This window comes from Crocodylus porosus, unplaced genomic scaffold, assembly GCF_001723895.1.
Source record: "Crocodylus porosus isolate Cpor-Errol unplaced genomic scaffold, CroPor_comp1, whole genome shotgun sequence".
Taxonomy (NCBI): Eukaryota; Metazoa; Chordata; order Crocodylia; family Crocodylidae; genus Crocodylus; species Crocodylus porosus.
In genome coordinates, this window is record NW_017728947.1 from 41928444 (window position 1) to 41948163 (window position 19720).

A 19720-nucleotide genomic window follows, 5' to 3' on the forward strand; every position below is an offset into this window, starting at 1 on the left:
AGAGCAGCCCTTCCTTCCCTTCCACAGTGCTGAACTGAGCGGGGTCATGGCCAGGCCCCTGTAGGATGCTCTGATTAGGGAGGGGTTCTTGTCCCCACCCCCCCATCAGCCTAGCAGGGAATTGATAACACAATGTTTATCACCCCTAACTCTGTGTTTATCACCCCATTAAGAAAACAACAGAGGGACATTACCAGCTACCTGCTGATTCTGCCTTTGTCCTGTCTGCCTCAGCATGGGCCATAGCCAGCATGTGGTCTGCTAGCTAATGCTGAGAGGTGTCTATGCAAGGCAAAGGGGACAGGGAATCCCTGCTTAGCAGGGAGTGGGGGAAGCAGGGGGAAGCCAGGCAGACACCTGCAGTCTCTGCAGAGCTCCAGCTAGGGAGCAGAGGAGACAGGCCAGTGCTACTGTGGAGCAGAAAGCCTCGCCCAGCCCAGAAAGCAATGCCGGGATGCTGGAGGATTCTAGCTTAACTTAAACCAGCAAGGGGTCTGGGACAGATGTTGCATAAACCGATTTGCCCCAAATCAGTTAAGTCTGATATACTACATTCAACCAGGTTTATCTGAAACCAGTTTCAGCCATTTTCAAACCAGTTTATGTGCACTGAACATCAGTTCTGTTACAAGTTTAAACCAGTTTCTGATCACTTTAACTGGTTTATGTGTAATGTCTGTCCCTAGCCTAAGAGCATCAGCAACTCCAGGCTGGATGTTTGCAGGTGGAGTTTAGATAGTGGGATGCATGTTGCCCTTATCCTTAGTATTTCCTTTCCCTACTCAAGATTTCTGGCCAGATATAAGGAGTTGCACAGTTAAATGAGAATACTGTGGACTCAGAAGGAGCTGAGACCCATCAATGAAATGCCAGTGGGTGAGAAGGGTCACTAGGCCCCCTTTGATCTTCCTACTTTCTTGGTTTTTATCCCAGGTATATGAGGTCAGCCACTCCATTTGCTGGGTAGGGGTTGACATTTCCCTGTTCTTTTCATCCTGGGAGAGACCTTTCTGAATGTTTAAAAGTACCTGTGTTTTCATTCCCCAGTTATCCCAGGTTTTTTAACTGTGACTTCGCACAACTTAGATGGTTTAGATGTTTTAAGATTTCAGAATCCCTTTTGGCTTCACGCTCTGCTTGTGCTAGCTTCAGCCCATGGTGAAGAATGCATCCTTTGCTGATCTTGAAAAAGACCAGTTGAAAAATAAGTTAAATCTGAGTCTCCCCTACTAATGGGAAGGCATTGCTGAGTACCAGACCCACAGGAGTTATTGCTTTCACTGTAACTCTATTTAACCCAGTCACATCAGACGTATTTTTTAAAACTGTCAATGACCCATCTTTACAATAAATCAAAATATTACATCAATAGAAGAAGGGAATTACAGTTGCTTTGGGAATTGCAAAATTGAATTTCCCAGTCTTTGTGCATTATATCCCAGCCTTAACATTTATTTATTTACATTGGAGTATCTGTCTTTTTTGTCTTGTTAAATAAGCATATGATGAGATCAGTAGAGAGAAAGTTTGGACTCCAGAAAGCTACATGTCCCACTACTGTTACAGTTTTCAACAAGGTCACCAACTGTGTTGTGTCTGCAAGACCACTGGGACTACTGAGAGCATCCCACTAAGAACATACAGACTACTTGAAAGCTATCCAATGACAGTGCCTTTTGGTCATTCACCACTGACCTCGACTGGATTTGTTCTGCAGCAGCACCACACTGGCAGTGGACCTCAGCCTCCTGCTTCGCTTGAGATAGGTTAGGATGTTCTTGATATTTGGGGGCATTGTGCTTGATAGTTGTGTGAGAGGGTTGTGCATAATCTATTATGCAAGTGACATAGCTGCTTTAGATTCAAGGGTTGTGTTTGTTTGTTTGTTTTTCTGTTTTAATTATAGCCACACCCCTCTAGCTATAATGAAGGACCTGTCAACATATCTGCACTGGCCCTGTGCTTATTGAGGGAGTTAGAAAATAGTGGTTCAGATTCATTCTGGACTGAAGTTAGGCAAGCAAGGTCTCAGCATGGGCATAATGACTTTCATCTCAGCTTGGTGACAGATCAGTTCAGCTGTCTAAATTGCTTGTGTGCAATGAGAAGCAGAGTGGTGCTTTTGCATACTTTCTGTATTCATATTTATAAATTAGAAACTGCCTGTATCTCAAAAATGAAGTGTCATTGCCTTCAGCTTATAAAGAACAGCTGACACCTCCATTAAAACTTTGAAATGTTCCCTTGAGAACATTGTGAGAGCATCTGTCTTATCTGTTAGTGGTCAGAGCACAGAAGTGGGAGCAAAGTGTCCCTGATTACTGAGAGTGTAGACAAAAGATCAAACACTTGATGTCGAAGCATCCATCATTCTTACTGAGCATGTCTGTTCTACATTGCAAAGTTCTAATTGAACAGCTCAATCCTGCTCCTGCTGAAGTTAATCAGAGTTTTGCTGTTGCCTTCATTAGAAGCTATACTGGGTCCTAACCTACCAGAATCCTTCCTCAGATAAATAAGACCTCAGCTGTCTTTTAAGGGTAGTCTTACTTGAATTTTTCCAGAGACCTAGCTAAGAAACTGGAACGCTTTTTGAAAAAATTGTCAAATCCCAAGGCTGGCTAGGACTGACTCCTTCAATTGAACAAGGCTCTTCCAAATATTTCTAAAACACTTTTAATATGCCATATATATGCTATGCCCTGCACTGTTGTTTTGCTTCTGCCTCAGTTTATACCAGTATGAAATGGTACCTACCTCTTGGAGATATTTGAAGTGCAATTTGTTAATATTTATAACTATTTCCTATCCTAGCATAAGTAATTCCCACTCTTTGCTGGGCCTTCTTTCCTGTAGCATGGAACAAAACTTGTCATAACAATGCACCAAGCCTCACTGTCAGCTTAGTTCAGATTCCTTTTAAAGATTTCTTCCTGGAGAGTCTTATTTTAAGTTTACATGTTCCATAGCTTTTAAGATGGAATAACATAGCTAAAATTGCTTCTTCCTCAATCTCTCTTACTGGTCTTCTCTTTCTGTACTGTTTTCTCAGCTGGTTAACTCTCCAGGGCACGAGCTTTCTTGATGTTTGTATACCATTATATCACAGAGCTCATTGTTGGCACTTTACAACTAATGACTGAAAATTACTTTAAAGAAAAGCAATATATTGTTCTTACAAGCAAGATCCTCTAGATCTTCTTTCATATTTCTCTTAATCTTATTATTCTGTTTCTTTCTCCATTTTTTTATTTCTAAAGTTATTTGAAAACAATAAATACATTGGCCACCACAGTTGCTACACTCCTTTGCTATGGCATAAGCAGAATTGTATTATTTTTTCACAAAGCTTTAGGAGCTTTGTGTTCTACTGCAGCTCTGGAATGAGGGTTTCCTCTGTGTGTTTAAACAGCTAGTGCAAAGGAGCCCATAAATACTCATTCCTGCTTACTCCCCTATTTTACCTTTGCATCATGCCAGCGAACATGGAATGATGTATTTGCATATCCTTTCATAACATTGATCACTCCAAGGTCTCAATTTATGAATTTAAGATAATTTACATATGTATGACATCAATTCATTTCAAAGTACAGAGTAATCAAAAGGCCTGTTCAGTACTAGCGAGAGTTTGACAGCTTTGAGATGGGAACTATGTACAAGTTGTGCTAACTCCACGCATCCCGTATGTAGGTCCTCTCCTTCAGGTGGGAGGAGGAGGACATGGACAGTCTGAGGACCAGGGACAGAGGTGTTTTGACTTGCAGAATCAATGGAATCACAAAATGGTAAGTGTCAAACCTGCAGAACTTCCACATTCGAGTGCTTGACTGCACTTGAATTCTCTCCCCTCAGGGGAGAAGAAAAAGCTTTAATTTATGAAGTGTCACAACACATTACAGCACATCACATTCCAACACGACGCTGCATGGGGCTGACATTTGTTTGCTTTAATTCCTCAAAATAGCTTTTATTTAGAGCAAATGTTCTCTGTTAATTCAAACAGTTCTTATTCTCTCCTGCTCTGTACTTGCCAGTTCCCATGGGGACAGTTGCTCCTGCTGTGCTCTGCCCCATGTTGGTGAGCTGTTAGGCCTTGTCAGGGGTCTTAATTATTTTTCTTATTAGTAATGGAGAACTTCTTAGTTGCCTCCAAACCAAAGCAGACATTAGACAGAATGCAGCAGTGCTAGTGTTTTTAGTTCTGAAGCAGTATATTCCAGGAAGCTTGTGATTCCACCAGATCTTCAGAAATAGTGTCCTTAGCAGGAGACAGGATCTGGGGACTTAGTAGCATTCTACAGGACTCATTTTACAGGCAAGAGATAAATGAAGACAGATCAGGTCCCTTGGGCACAGTTTATATAAAGGATCCTGTTGGGAGTGAAGGTGACAGGAGCCAACTCTACAAGGCTGCTGTGTATAGTCTTACTATGCAGACCACAGCCCTTTCCCAGTAGAAGGAAGATCAAGATATGACTCTTAGACTCAGAACAGGACACTCTGAGGGGGGGGTCTGTATCTCATCAGAGATATGAGATGGTGATAGCAACCAAGGGGGGCAACATATTGGGGTCAGTGAGGCTCAACTTGTACAGAGTGGTAGGTTTTAGAGTTACCACCTCTGAAGGTGAATGGACACTTCATACCTGTCAGGGCCATAATTCCTGGCTCTCTGAGAATTCAAGCATCAATTGCTGCATCATATCCACTTGGGTAACATTCTCAAGTTTTTCTATGCAATATGTATTAGTAGTGGTAAATAAATACATTATGAGAGTGTCCAAAGACCTATTGTACTGGTTGCTGTGCAAACAGAAAAGAGACAGTTGCTGATGAAAGACTATGTTAATTTATAATTAGATGTGTGCAAAAGAAATGTTCAGTCCATAGACTTTTCCCTTTTGTGTCTTTTGGTGGTCGTCTCATGAGCATAGTAAGTGTTGCTTAGCTTGTGAATGGCTAATAAAGATAATAGAGAAGGGAAAGAGAATGTGGCCATACCATTGTCTTTAGTCTATGGAATGAAATGACTTCAGCAGGGGGAGCAATCCAATTTATGAATTTTCCTGCTGGATGTAAGTAAAGTCAAACCCATCTCCTTAATGTGCAATAAATGTTCTTCCTATATGAGTGAACACCATGCTGTTTATGGTGTTAGCATTCCAAGCCTGTAAGCAAAGCCAGGTAAACCTACTTAGGGATTTTGGAATGACCAGGAATTCAAGGACCGGTCTTATTGCACTCAAGAAACAGTCTGATTCTTCCTCTAAATTCTAGCCTGATTCTGTTTGGTTATGTTTACTTCTGTTTGGAAAGATACATGCCTGGGACCAGTTAGGAGCCTATTGGGACATTAAGTCTGTCTCTCCAATCCTCACCCCAGAGGTGTAGATATTCCACTGAAAGGTTGATTTGTTGGGCAACAGTATTCTTGCTTTCCCCCAAATCGATTTTAACTTTTATTGATGGGAAGGTATTTAGAAACAGGTGACAGCAGCAGTTTAGGTAGTACAGTTTGCCTGTTTCTCTGCAAGTTCGAATAAGTTACAAACATACAGGCAAGGGACTCTGGACTTCTGCCAAGACGACATAAAAATTGTCTTGTTGGAGGGATCATACCAATGTTGGGTCACTCATTAGCCACTGGAGATGTGACCTTGCAACTTGTGTGTGGCTTTTCTTGGTTTGGCTTTTTCACCCCCTTCCCTTGTCATCCTGTCTCCCTCAGTGGCCCATGCTTCTGTATCTGTCCTGAGTTGGAAAGAGAGGATTGCCGAGTCAGAGAGCATAACAAGAAGCAAGGAATAAGGGAACACAAAATGAGCAGCAATAGGCACTGAAAGTCCTGAAGCTGTTGTCACATGGGTTCTTGGCGGTCTTCCTGCTGATGCCTCCACTGGTCACATGCTTGGACCTTTTTCTTACCTCCCACTGTGTAAAAAAAAATAAACCGACATCACAACATCCAGAAATCTTGTGAGGGTTAAGTGTGAAATGCAGAAAACTCTCCATGCCAAGCCTGTGAATCTGTCACCTCTACTCTCTCTTAGGCTATAGGAAACACAAATTCATCAGCTCTTCAGCAAATAACGTATTATGCAAATACATGTTCTGGCTTGAATTCAGAACTTGTTTGTGTTTGTTCTGTACCTCCAGAGGAAGCACTTGGCTGCCCTATGATGGAGGGCAGGAGCTCAAGACCTGATAGAATAATGGTAGAGATCATTTACTGTTAGTACCTTTTTCCCATTCAGTTCTGTTAGCCACATGAGCAAGGCAAACTGTTCTTGAGAAATGAATGGGAGAACAGTTGAGGACTGGGCAGTGGGAGTGAGCAAGCAAGTCGCTCTGTTAATCTTAACATCTCAGTACAATGAGTGAAAACGAATGAAAATTAATGGCAGAGAATGCATCTTACTTTTCTTTCCTTCCTTTCCAGCCTATTTTTTCCCACTCTGCAAAGTAACTTGCAACCATTTAGTCATAGCCATACCTAAAGCATTTCACTGCCTGGGGGCCTCTACATATGCCATGTGGGACTGGGTCAGTATTCACATGGAGGCTGGGGACCTTTATGGCTTTGGATGTGGGATTTTCAGAGAGGCTGAAACAATCTTTCTGTATAGTGCATCTCAGGAAGGAGGGGAATCTGGTATTACTGGCACCCAAGTACAACCAAATGTTCTCAAAAGGTATTAAGCCTAGTTGCATCAAACTCCTTCTTCCTAGGGTTACCACCATGATGATGTCTTGTTTTAAAGAAGAGATTTTTAAAGGTGTAATAAATGATCTCTTGCAAAATTTGGTCCAGGTGACTTTGAGAACACACTCTTCCCTTACTTTATCAATACAGTATCTATAGAGCTGGTCCTCCTAGACTAACCATCATGTCTTTTCTGTCAGTAGCAACTCAGTGCCTAATTTCCAGTGCCTAATTTCACTTTCTTCCAGACCTGAAGGCAGGTCAATAAATTACTTCTGCTATCTGATTCAGTGCTGGTTCTTCTGTGTTGTGCCTAAACCCTTATAGTGTTAAAGCTTGGAGTGCGATACCAACAGATGCCCTTAACTAAGTTAGCAGCCAGTTGGTTTAATCAGAGGTAGGTAGAGGCACAGCAATTTCAGCATAAGGTCCTCAGTTCTGAAACTCACTTCACAACCTGGTCTGTCATTGCCCAAAGGTCACCCTTCAGGAAGCTCTGCAAGGGTGACCCTAAGACCAGCTCAGAAAATGTCCAGGCAGAAGGGAAGGAATGATTCTCCTGGGTTTTTTTTAGTGACGGAGGGGGAATCCACCTTTGGTGAGATGAAGGAGCAAAAATCTGTGATGCTGAAGAGCCTTATGAGGTTTCAGAAGCATGTGTGATTTGTACTGAGATTTTGGATCCCGTCTGTTGTTTTTTTTTAATGATGTTGCATGAGAGATTCAAATTCTTAAAAATTCCTAAAGAAATTAACTGAAGTTAATGATAGAGTGGAGACTCTTAATTCACTTTTAGTTTAATTTCTGCATCATTTTGACTAGCCTAAAAAATTCCAACCATAAGGAAAGAAAGCCTGAGCGAATGGAAGGGGTTGATGACATCAGATGAGGGAGGAAGGAGCCTGCCTTCCCATCTCACTGGTAGAGTTCTGTTGGGAACTCTGGCTTTGATTGAAGAAAATACGCCTGAGGTCTGACTGGCATTGGCAGTTTGGAGCGTCTCATACCCAGATGTTAGCTCATGCTTCCAAGAAACATCATCATCAAGTCAGGACACAAACAGTTAGGACAGGTGAAAGGAGAACAAGTTTGTAATTTTTTAAAAGAAGAAAAGCATTGATTTTATAAAATGCAGTTTACAAGGATCCAAACAATAGAACGTTGTAAGTGGGCTAAAAAGAAGGGGAGAAGAGGTTCTTGTTTCTCAGATACTGGCTTCATGTATTTTGGTATTTTTCTTTAAATTTCAGACTAATGCAGCCCCATGTGTGCCAGCAATATGGGAATAGATAATGTAAATGAACTCCTAGTATTCCTTCCCCTCTGCCTAGACATCCTCTTAGCTGGTCTTAGAATTCTATTTCTAAATCATAGTTTTTGGTGCCTCGGTCACTGAGCAAGATATTGAGAGATGACCACAGCAGCCATTGAAGTCAGAGGGGCTGAGTGACTCCAATTTCAGATGCAGATCAGGACCACATGTCAAATACTGGACACTTGAAATGAGAGGCTATGTCTGATGTGGTTTCCCCATTTGTAAAAAGGGGGCACTCATCTAATACTCATAGTGTTGTGCATTAAGTAGTTCCTTATTAAGTGATTTGAACATGCAAAGTTATAAACTGAAAAAGAAAAAATCCTAGCTTCAGGAAAACTCAGTACTGGGGGCATTTCCCAAAATCCATAAAAAGAGTAAAAGGTGGTGGAATCTTTTTAAATAGCAGCAGAAGCATTAAGTCTGTTGCTAGCTAATAGGAGTGACCTCAAGCGCAAGGAAGAAAGAGGTCTGCCTCTTTGTTGGGCAAGTGGCAAAGCATAATAAGGTGTTTAAAAAAAACACTCCCAACAGTTCTCTGCACAGTATAGAAAAATAAAGTGTAGCATAGTACTGACTATGTTTCTCCATCCCACCTTTTGCACCAGTCTGCCCATGCATTGCATGCAGGACTCAGCAGGGTTTTGCTTAGAAATCACTGGGATTATCTTCCAGTTTTTTCTCAGATAATTCAGTCAAGAGGTTATATAGAACCTAATGGTTCAGAGCCTTGGAATTACTAAGCTACAGGCTTTAGGGTGCTCACAAGCTTCTGTCTGGACAGAGCAGTTCAATATTTATTTTATGTGCTACTAATTGGCTAAAAAATCCATTTTTCTTTTATTTTCTCTTGAAGTTGTTTTTGAGGTTGAGCAAGGGCAGAATGACTTGGGTATCGTAGTTTTATGAGACCTTCTCAGCTTTGCAAGGTATCCTCATGATTTGTCCCACATGCTTCAACTGGCTGGAACCGGAAGGAATTTGGGGTTCATCAGTTGTCTTCTCCGAGTCTCTACCAAGCTGCCCATCCTAGTGATTAATGGAGCCTGGTGGTACTCTGCATCTGTTCTCTGCTCTCTATCTCCATCCAGCAGTCAAGTGCCACAGATTCAGTTGCACGTTAGCATGTGTAATGATTCAGAAGGGAAAGAGCATCTCCTGTAACATACCACCTACTCAGCAAATCCTGGAAGTCTTTTTTTAAAGTGTAAAGGGAGGCATTCAGACAACCAAATTGTTGAAAGGAGACTGTGTGTGGTCAGGGAAGGGGAGAGGGGGTGAGGACTAAAGACTCCTACATGGACCTCCATCCTTTTGCCTTATTTCCCGGTGATGAGTGTTATCAACTTATGCCTTCTCTCACAAATTTATCCCACGTGCCTTCCAACAACAGAAACTCCCAACTGCCAAAAACTTTCCTACACCAGGGTTTTTAACAAATAAATGGAAATGAGATGAGCTGTCTTAGCTGTTCCAGTATTTACAGGATAAATAGCTTACATTTCACAGCCATCGATACCTTGGCACTTTAAGTCCATTAACTTGCTGGCTGTTATACACATCAGTAATAGGCTGACGCTGATTTAAGATTAAGAAAACCACTGTTTTAAGCCCTACATTTGGGACCATATATTTAAAAGGTGACCGCACCATTTGGTAGGGGATTTGGGAAGACTGCAAATATGACATATGACAAATTCATAATTGGCTTGACTTGATGGCAGTGGGCATCTTTCTTGCCCCAGATTGGGAACCAGCAGGAGGATCAGAAATGAGCAATGTCAGCTCTGCCATGTTTACTTCAAGGTGATTACATCTGACACCTGGAGAACCAGTATGAAATTCTGAAAGACCCTAGAATGGCACATAGTGCCACCTTGGAGCAGTGTGTTTGCAGATATGAATATAGGCAAGAATGGGATTTTCTCCCCTTATCAGCAGGGGGTCACCTAGAGAGATATTTTACGTTGTCTGTGCTCACTGCTGACTGTTCCACTGAAAAGAAAATCTATTCTGCTTTCATTCTTGTATCGGACCCAATGCAGTAGTATCAAAAATAGTAAGTTTATCTTTTGTGGCTGATTAGTGACAGTTCCTCTGCCTCTGCTGGGTAGTTTAAGACAATTCTGTCTTGTTTTGAAGGAACTGAAGCAGACTTTATTTATTTATCGATGACTGGAAATGAATACCCTGCAGCCTCCCTCTTGCATCCCCTGGGTGGCAAAGAGAAGATGTGTAGAATCTGAATAGAGCCTCTCCTGCACTTAGCCGCCAAGGCCATTATCTGGACTGCCTCAGGAACGTTTCTTTAGTTTTTCCTGTGGGTTAGAGCATTGGAAGTTGGATTTTATTAAAAAAGAACTAAACAGAGAGCCTTTGTCAGAATCCTGTTCTCCTCCTGCTCTTCTGATCTTCAGGAGCGTGATCTTCAGATGTCCCTTTCTCTTTCGTTTTTGCATACCATATTACACCCTCTGTATTGTTCTTTATTCCCTCCCCTTTCCCATCTTAGTCTAAGTATATTTTGTACATGTTAATCGGAGCTTCCAATGCCAGTTAGAACCTGGTATATTACTTGGCATAAGCAAAGCAAGTGCTAATTCAGCTCAATCTTGACTAGCAGCATGGTGTCATTTCCCCTCCTGGGCTTCTCTGGATTCTAGGTTATGCCATATTCATGAGCAGTGAGTTTGTGATGTGAACAGATAGTTCCTAGCCATTTGTGTGAGGCCCAGAAGACTGATTTAATTGTGCCGGAGCCACCAAAGCTCAGTCCAGGTCCTCAAAGGTGCAAATGCAATCACTTTCCACATCAGCAACTTCCTTCTGAGTTGTCCCACTCCTGAAACAATTCTCTTAAATTGATGGGTACGTTATCTTATATTTAGTGTCATATATCTCCATGAGGAGCCGGTCTGTCTATTCTTTCCTCATGCATTTCACTTCCACTGTTACAGTCCCAGTATGCCACTGTCTGTGTCTGTCAGAAATAAGCCTCTGAGTATCGTTATCCAAAGTTGCATAAAGGATGAGGAGAGAGCAATACAGAGTAAATTTAATACAGAGCATGTGGGACATAATCTGTCAATTTTCTGACACCAGTCTGTGAAAAGTAAAGACAGATTGCTCTGTGGTCTTCAGCAAAGTTCACCTGAGTACCCAGCTGAAGCTTGGAGGGGCCAGGATGGGAAGTTGTCAGTGGGGTTATCCATGCATAAAGCCACTGAGCTATGTTGAGCATCTGTTCCATTATTATATCATTATCATTAGTTAATTTCTCAATGCCTAGTCAGTGGAAGAAAGAGGGTGGAGGTGGCATTCCTTGCACTCTGAGTATATCTTCAGGATACTCCATTTTCTTTGGATACAATTAGTTTATTTGGTGGTTGTTAGCTGAAAAAAAAAGTCATTAAAGGAGCATAGGTGACCTCTGGAGTCACTTGCTCTGTGTTGCTAAAGGGAAATGGCAGTGTAATACAAAATATAATCTGATTGCTGAATCTAATTACAGACAAGGGTAAGCTGCTAAAGCATATTTTTGTAAGAGTATTATAATAGTGTTCATACAACATTTCCCATCTTGAAAGCAGTGAACAAATATCGACTAATCCTCCCACCAGCCCCTGAGGGTGGGAAGGTAAACCCATTACTATTTGTTAAGAATTTGTTTCAATTAACTTTTAACCACTGTTAAAACAGCATTAAGAAATTCTGTAAAATAGCAGCACTAACCATACAACTTTGCACATCCTCTTAGATGAACACCAGGCTACATTTCTGGTATTGCAAGCTGTTGGATATCGTTCAGCTGGAATGAATGTTAGGAAGCATCAGCAAAGTGGCAGATATATATATATATATGTATATATATAATCATTCTTTAGTAACCGTTATTAAGTACTAAATAAGAATATTTAGTAAGTATTTAATTAGCTCTCTGGAGCTTTGTAAAATATATTGCTTTCAATAAATACACACACAGCCATATGATGTTGTTGTTGTTGTTATAATTTAAAGAAAGATTTGAGAGTGCACAGCATAAAACTGCAATGGCTAATGGCAGTATCCTTTTCATAGTTCCATAGTTTCATAGCAGCTAGGGTCAGGAGGGACCTGATCAGATCATCTAGCCTGACCCCCTGCCACAGGCAGAAATGAGTGCTGGGTTCACAAGTCAGGTGATCAGTCAACCTCTTTTTGAATTTACCAAAGGTAGGGGTAGGGACCACTTCCCTGGGAAGTTGGTTCTAGATTCTGGCCACCCTAACTGTAGAATATTGCTTCCTGATCGCTAACCTAAACCTATTCTCCATCAGCTTATTACCATTGTTCCTCGTCACTGCAGGTGGTGCTGGAGAGAAAAGGGCTCTTCCTATTTGCTGATGATCTCCCCTGATGAGTTTGTAGGCAGCCACCAGTCCTCCCTCAGCCTCCTCTTGCCGAGGCTGAACAGGTTCAAGTCCTTCAGTCTCTCCTCATAGGGCTGGTCCTGCTGCCCTCTCATCAAGTGGGTGGCTCTCCTCTGAACTCTTTCCAGGCTGGCCACATCCTTTTTAAAGTGCGGTGCCCAGTAGTGGATGCAGTACTCCAATTGCGGCCTGACCAAAGTCACATAGAGGGGAAGTATCACCTCTCTGGACTGGCTTGAGATGCACCTTTGGATGCTTGACTAGGTATGGCTCGCCTTGTTGGCTTCGGTCTGGCATTGGCGGCTCATGTTCTGCCTCTGTGCCTTCAAGAACTCCCCAGCCTGTATGTATGCTGTGGATTCCTTCTCCCACCCTGCATTTGTCTGCGTTGAACCCCATCCTATTCTCATATGCCCACTTTTGTAGTCTGTCTAAATCTAGTTGCAGCCTCTTTCTCCACCTCTCCCCACATCTTAGTGTCATCAACAGACTTTGACAATGTGCTTTCAACCCCCTCACTGATGAAGATATTAAACAGTGCAGGCCCGAGGACTGAGCGCTGGGGGACCCCACTGCTCACATCTCGCCAGGTTGAGTACAACTCATCCACCACTACTCTGTGGATGCACCCCATCAGTCAGTTTTTACTCATCCAATTGTGTAAGCATCAATGCCGCAGTCGCTTAGTTTGTTAATGAGGATGGGGTGAGAGAGTGTCAAAGGCCTTCTTAAAGTCTAGAAAGATTACGTCCATGGCGACACCATCATTCAAGGATTTAGTTACCTGGTCATAAAAGGCAATCAGGTTGGTCAGGCAGCACCTGCCTTTGATGAACCCATGCTGGTTGCCCCTGAGCATGATCTCCCCTGCAGGCCCCCCACAGATGTGCTCCTTGATGATTCTCTCCAAGATTTTCCCAAGGACCAAGGTGAGGCTTACGGGCCTATAGTTACTTGGGTCCTCCTTCCTCCCTTTCTTAAAAATGGGGACCACATTGACTAGTTTCCAGTCCCCTGGCACCTGGCCAGATGACCACAAATGCTCATACAACCAGGCCAAGGGCACCAAGATGACCCCTGCCAGCAACCTCAACACCCTTGGGTGGAGGGCATCTGGACTTGCAAATTTAAAAATGTCTAGCCCTTCCAGAAGATCCCTAACTACATTTGCACTGACCGAAGGCCTGACAGAGCTATCCCCGAGGTTGTCCCTACCTCTGGGAGGAGAGATGTCCCGGTCCCTGTTCAAGAAAACAGAAAGAAAGAAAGAAACTCTTAAAAATATCAGCTTTCTCATCTGGCATAGCCACAAGGCTACCATCTGAGTCTTGCAGGGACCTTACTTACATTGCCTGGTGCCCTGTTCTTGCTCCCAGTGTACTTGAAAAAGGACTTTTTGTTATCCTGAACTCAGTTTGAGCTGTGTGTTCTGCCCTTTTGAAAAGCCATCCCTTCTTCATCCCTTAGACTCTAAATGTCTACGGCCACTCTTGAAAATTTGCCTGTATTTGTTTTTTTAGGTTCTTTTGTGCCCCTGCTAATGCTTTGGCAGACAGCTCCTGTTTATCCTAGTAAAACATGTCTTCTGATGAGTCAAGGAATAATCATGATATCACCTTCACTGTATGCATTACTGTGGGGGACCTGGGCAATTTTGGGGGCTTATTTTTTTTTGACAACAGTTGAAGTTTTATTCTTAAATCATATTGACTATGTAGACTAAGCAATAAATGGGCATGTTTCCTCTGGGGAAGCTATGAACACTTTTATAAGCTGAACTCAGGCTTCTGAGAACCTATGTGCTGGACAAGCTCACAAGAATTTACCATATACATTAGCATGCACATGGCAACATCTTGGAGCAGTCACGTCTGTGCTAGTAGCATGCTGTAAAGCTACAGCATTTCAGCTGTATTGCATTGTCTTCTTAACAAATTTTCTGTATGTTATTTTGCTGTTAAAGGCTTCTGGATGGGACTTAACATTTTAGCATTTTTCAGATACTTGCGTTAGATAGCGAAGTAGTTTGTGACCCATCCTTGCTCGTGTAGGCTGAGCAAACGCTTGCTGTTTGTCACCTGTTATTTGGCAGACTCTCAGTGCACGTACACAGCTCCCATTAACATTAATGGGAGCTGCACACATTGAAGCACAAAAAGAGCCAGGTTCACCCTTAATCCACTCTATTGGATAGTGAAAGCCTTGTAACAGTACCCAAGGCGGTTTATAACTGCCCAGAAATTCAGCCTACCATGCCTTATTGCTTAAACTGCATCTAGAAACTAATCGGATTCCTCCTCCATTTTGACAGGTAAAATATACAACATCATATGAAAGAATGAGCTTAAATGAGCAGGAACAATCATGTAGGCAAGCACTGGATACAGAAGGTTACTGGATGCTGCTTCCAAGGGACACTGGAAATGGTTGAGTTCAAGCGGGGGGCTCTAGGAGGTCACAACTGGGTTTGGCTGTTTTTTGGAAAGATCTTGACAATCTTTCTGACCTTTTGCTCCTCCTCCCCCAGTTCATTGCTTCTTTGCCTTGTCTGCTAGTGATAGGCAAACTTGTGACCTGTGGGAATCATGGGTAGTCTATTCAAAGAACTTAATGAGAGAAGATGAACAAGGAAGGGCGAACAAGCGGCCAATTTTTCTCTCCTTTTATTCTTGTTAACTTTCTGGTGCCTTTCTCACTGCTCTCCTTTTTGGGCTTATTTTTAAAACATCTGCTACATGACTGATCTGAGGCATCACCTTTGCTGTCTTTCCTGACTAGCAGTCAAATGGCAAAAAATAATTTTGACTGGATAACAACCCTACTGGCTGCTGTGGATAAGCAAAGTCAGCTTTTTTGCCTGCTCAGCCCTTTTGCAGATGTCTCTACCTCCACCTTCTCCCCCCCCAACCCCTTTCAAACAGAGGGGTGTTTTTCTTTCAATAAGGGGATTTATAGTTTCAGTCTTTTCTCCTTCTCCTGCATTTCAGTTGTATAGGATTGGGGATTATTTTATTCTACCATCTCAACTGCACTTCTAATTAGAAGCATTTTGTGGTACTGACTTGAGACTCCACCTTAAACTCTGGTCATACATCCTGTCTTGCTACCTGGTCCAGCCCTGAGGGACATTGCCCTAGAGATACCCTTGGTTGCCCCAAAATATTAAATCAGAGTGCCTTTGAGGCAATACAATCAAGTTCAAACACATCCCAGACAGACAGGCTAGCAGTCTTTTTTCAGTTGACTTGTGGAGTCACTCTGCATGCACCAGCTGGCAGGACTGGGAGAGGTCTCCAGGTGACTCTGTTAGCTCCTAACTGGTAGTTATATACATTTCCCAACTTAATCTCCCTTCCTTATGGACACAAATTATTGGAGAGTAGGTTTAGATTGGACATCTGCAAGAACTACTTCACAGTTAGGGCGGCTAGGGGCTGGAACCACCTTCCTAGGGAAGTGGTGCTGGCTCCTACCCTGGGGGTCTTTAAGAAGAGGCTTGATACCTACCTGGCTGGACTCATTTGAGTCCAGTTTTTCTTCCACCCAGGCGGGGGGTCGGACTTGAAGATCTACAAGGTCCCTCCCGACCCTGCTTCTATGATTCTATGGATGACATTATTGTGCAAGCATGGTAACAAGCTGCTTTGATAGTAAAAAGTGGATGTGTATTAACTAAGGATATGCTTTATCTCATCTTCACTTCTTGTATGAGCCAGTTATGCAGTTGTCTGATTCAGGAGTTGTTCCTTGTAGCCAAAATCTGATTTGCAGTTTTCTAAATGGCAAACCTGTTGGCAATGCTGATGATTGTCTAGAGATGGCAGCAGGTTTCTAACACTTACGGCAAGTGAACATAGCTCAGCTTTTCAGAAGCTGGAATGGTGCTCCATTCGGACCACAAACCTCACTTTTTTCTAAACGCTTTAATTCTTAAGTGCACAAGCTTCTTGCAGTTTGGACCAGTAACTCAGTCTTAAGAAAACTACTTCTGAATACCATACAGTCTTTTGGCCTCACTCCTTGTTATTCTCACATTAGCACCATGGACCTTGTTCCTGCACCACCATGGTGTTTTTAAAAATATAATCCTCCATCTCAGTTTAACTCTTTATCAACCAAGCTTCTTTCTGTAAATGATAGATATGTTGAAAGGTCTGATTCGGGTTCTTCATATCCTTTGTGCTGCATATCTGCGCTCTCAGTTTTTGCAGTATTCAGGAGTGGTTCGTGGTTTCCCACACCACTATCCTGTGAGTATTGCTTTCTCTACAGACATCACATAACTATCTTTAATCATCATGCTGCTCTAGAATACATGGTTCAGAAAATACCATGTAACACTGACCATTATGAGATCCATTAGTATTTGAGTGCTGTAAATAGGGACTTTTGGGGCAGCAAAATACAAGTACTATTTATACCTATCAACTGCAATACATTGCTGGTTGCAGGGAACAGTGATAGATGTTTTTCCTGAAATATTGGAGGCTTTCATCTCTTACGTGCTGTAAACAGTATTGGCTTAATTTCCATTTTTATTTGCTAAATCAGAATATTCTGAGGTTAAACTTGTTGAACATGTCCCTTTGAACCTGGCCTCACACTCTGTCTTATACTTACTGTTACTGTTCCAGTAGACTGCTACTTAGTGTGATTGAGATTTCAGGCAAGAGCCAGAACAACTTCACAGGCTATGTGTAGTACAGTATCTGTAATCAATGAAATAGCTGCTGCAGCATGATATTTCCCAGTGTCCCCACCATTTGGGGGAGGGAAGATGTTGGAAAATGCTGATTGTCAAAACCAAAAGTTAGTTTAAAAAAGGTACCAGTTTCAACAAAGCTTTTATGGAAAAAGCATCTCTGGTCCAGGATGGAATTTAGAGTCAAAACCAGAAACAGAAAGAGCAACCCATCCCAGAATAAGAAATAGCCCAATGGACAAGGCCCTCGCTGGTAAGTGAGAGACCCAAGTTCCAAGTCCCTATTCTGTGTGGTTCTGACAAGGGGCTTGAACTGCAGTATCACATGTGAGGGCATGAGATAGCAATGAGACCAATGAGGGCAGCTTTCTTTCCAAACTGCTTCAGAAGATCCTGATTTTGTCCTAAGGCAGAATGGGGAAAATGCTTTAAATCTGTAAAGGTTTTGTGAAGTGGAAAAACAGCTGAATATGCAATGCAAGATATCATCTGGACAAGTTAACATCTGGACCTTATGCTCAGCTTTCTGCCTGTCTTTTTTCCTTCTCTTTCCTGGCAAATAGTTCTTCTAAAGGAAGAGCTACAGTACCCTGAGATGCTTTGGTACCACCCACATTTGCAGAATTAAGGAAAGGGTGCTCATTTCCTACATCAGGTGACTGGGATCTTTCAAGCATCTTGTGAAACTCCGTGCATTTTTCTCAGTTCTTTCACATTCCCCATTACTTCCTCATCCTGGGTGTTCCCCACTGTAACAGTTGTACCTTCACCCAAAGACTTGCTACAAAAGCAAAGTGCTCTCTTCCTTCCAGCCACTGGGCATATTCTTACTTCTGTGCTTGTAGCCCACTTGCATTCAATAACTCAAATGAACAGGTGATGTGGGCTTTTCCTTTGCCTGTGTGGACACATACACACTGTTACAAAAGTGCACTTGTTCCCTAGTGACAAAATAAGGAAAAAAGCTATAAATCTATCCCAAGTAGTTCTACAATAGGAAAAAATGTTGTTCTTGTGGTTTAATTTGAATTAAAGGAATGAGGTTTGTTTTTTGGATCCCCCTCCCCCACCCCAAATACAGTTCACAATGGCAGTTTGTTTTGGCTTTTGATAAAGAAAACTGAGGATGCCAAAATTCATGAATCTGTCTTCAGTGATTTTCCTCATTCTTCTTCATTGATAGTTTTACTCTTTTGAGTGAAAAATATTGTGGAACAGTGAATGGATGGAACCATTATATTTCACTAGAGATGATGAAATGAAAGTGCATTTTATGTTCATACTTGATACATCATTCTTCTGCCTATACTTTCTAGTCCATCACATCTGAGTCTGTTTCAGAGATTTAAATGCATTTAAATCAGAGCTCCAATCCCAGAATGCAATCTACATCCAATTAGCAACCCATAGGGATACATTAGAGAGAACTATTATATCTTTTTCTGTCAAAATTATTTTTGTGGCATGCACAAATGTCCTACTTTGGCTTCTGAAGAAGTATGGAAAAGCATGAGATATGCAATAGTATGGTCCTCTCATTTTATACATACTAAATGCAGAAGACTGTCAAAACAGTACCTCATTTTAGACTGAGATGCGTATCCTCTTCCGCTGCTACTGACAAAAGCAGCTGTGGACAGGTAAGTTGCTGTACAAGATCTGACAAGATTAGATGCAAAGTTAGATGAGTTAGTTTATTCATGTGTCTTATCTGGTTCACTGCAGAGTTCCATTTTGATTCATCTAACTTTGTCTTCAATGGACATGCCCACACAGGGACTCTTAGAAGAGTTAAGTTGAATTAACTAGAGGTATAAATTTAAAAAGCATTAGTTAAAGCTCATTAAACCCATGTATGGCTCTCATTCTGAAGTAAACTGCCCTTAGCTTGCTAGGACCCCTCTACTTCTGAATGTGAGAGTCTTTACAATGGTTTAATGCATTTTCACTAATGCACCTAAAATTCAAGCCAAAAGGAAATTTGGCTTAACTTTTCTGTCTTAGTGTGTTTGAATATACATAGCTGCTAAATGAAGAACACCACATATAAGTACCTCAGCTTAGCCCATATGGACTCTTAGCCGCTCTGTGTAGATAAATGTTTTTTACCATGATTTAAGGTCATTTACCAGCAACTTATAGTCATGAAACAGTTGGCTCTGAGCTGCCCTTAATAAGTTAAATTGATTTCTTCCTTAAGAAGAAATTATGAAAAGAAAAACTTTTCCTGTGGGTAGATACTTCCACAGTTGCCTGTTGAAGAATTTCTCCCACCTTCCTTTTAAGCATACAGTATTGCCCATTGTTTCATACAGAACAGAGGACTAGATCAGTCACTAAAGCGGTATGGTAAGTTCCTAAGCTTCCTGGCAGTGCTGATGCCATTGCTAATGGCATCTCCCTTAGCAATGCATAAAATAGAATTTAATTTTCTGGAATTTCCACGCCAAATCTTTCAACAGCCACAAATATTGATTTGCTGTATCAGCTTCTGGCAGTTTCCAGTATAATCCTGCGTTTTACAGCTGAAGACCTTAACTCAGTGTAGTTTGGAGAAGTGAGGGCGTCTTGAACTAAATATATATCCA

At 41.9% G+C, this 19720-nt stretch overlaps 1 protein-coding gene across 2 annotated transcripts in view; it reads left to right on the forward strand.

Moving 5' to 3' along the window:
• Window positions 1–19720, forward strand: part of LOC109321105 (transmembrane protein 263-like) — a 288898-nt gene that overhangs the window by 171519 nt on the left and 97659 nt on the right. The window contains exon 3 of one of the 2 annotated variants that reach the window (XM_019551448.1): window positions 3694–3788. The exons of the other annotated variant lie outside the window; for it this stretch is intronic. Coding sequence (XP_019406993.1) covers window positions 3773–3788 — 16 coding nt within the window. The 5' untranslated portion in view covers window positions 3694–3772. The remainder of the gene's footprint in view (window positions 1–3693; window positions 3789–19720) is intronic. 2 annotated transcript variants of the gene reach the window in all.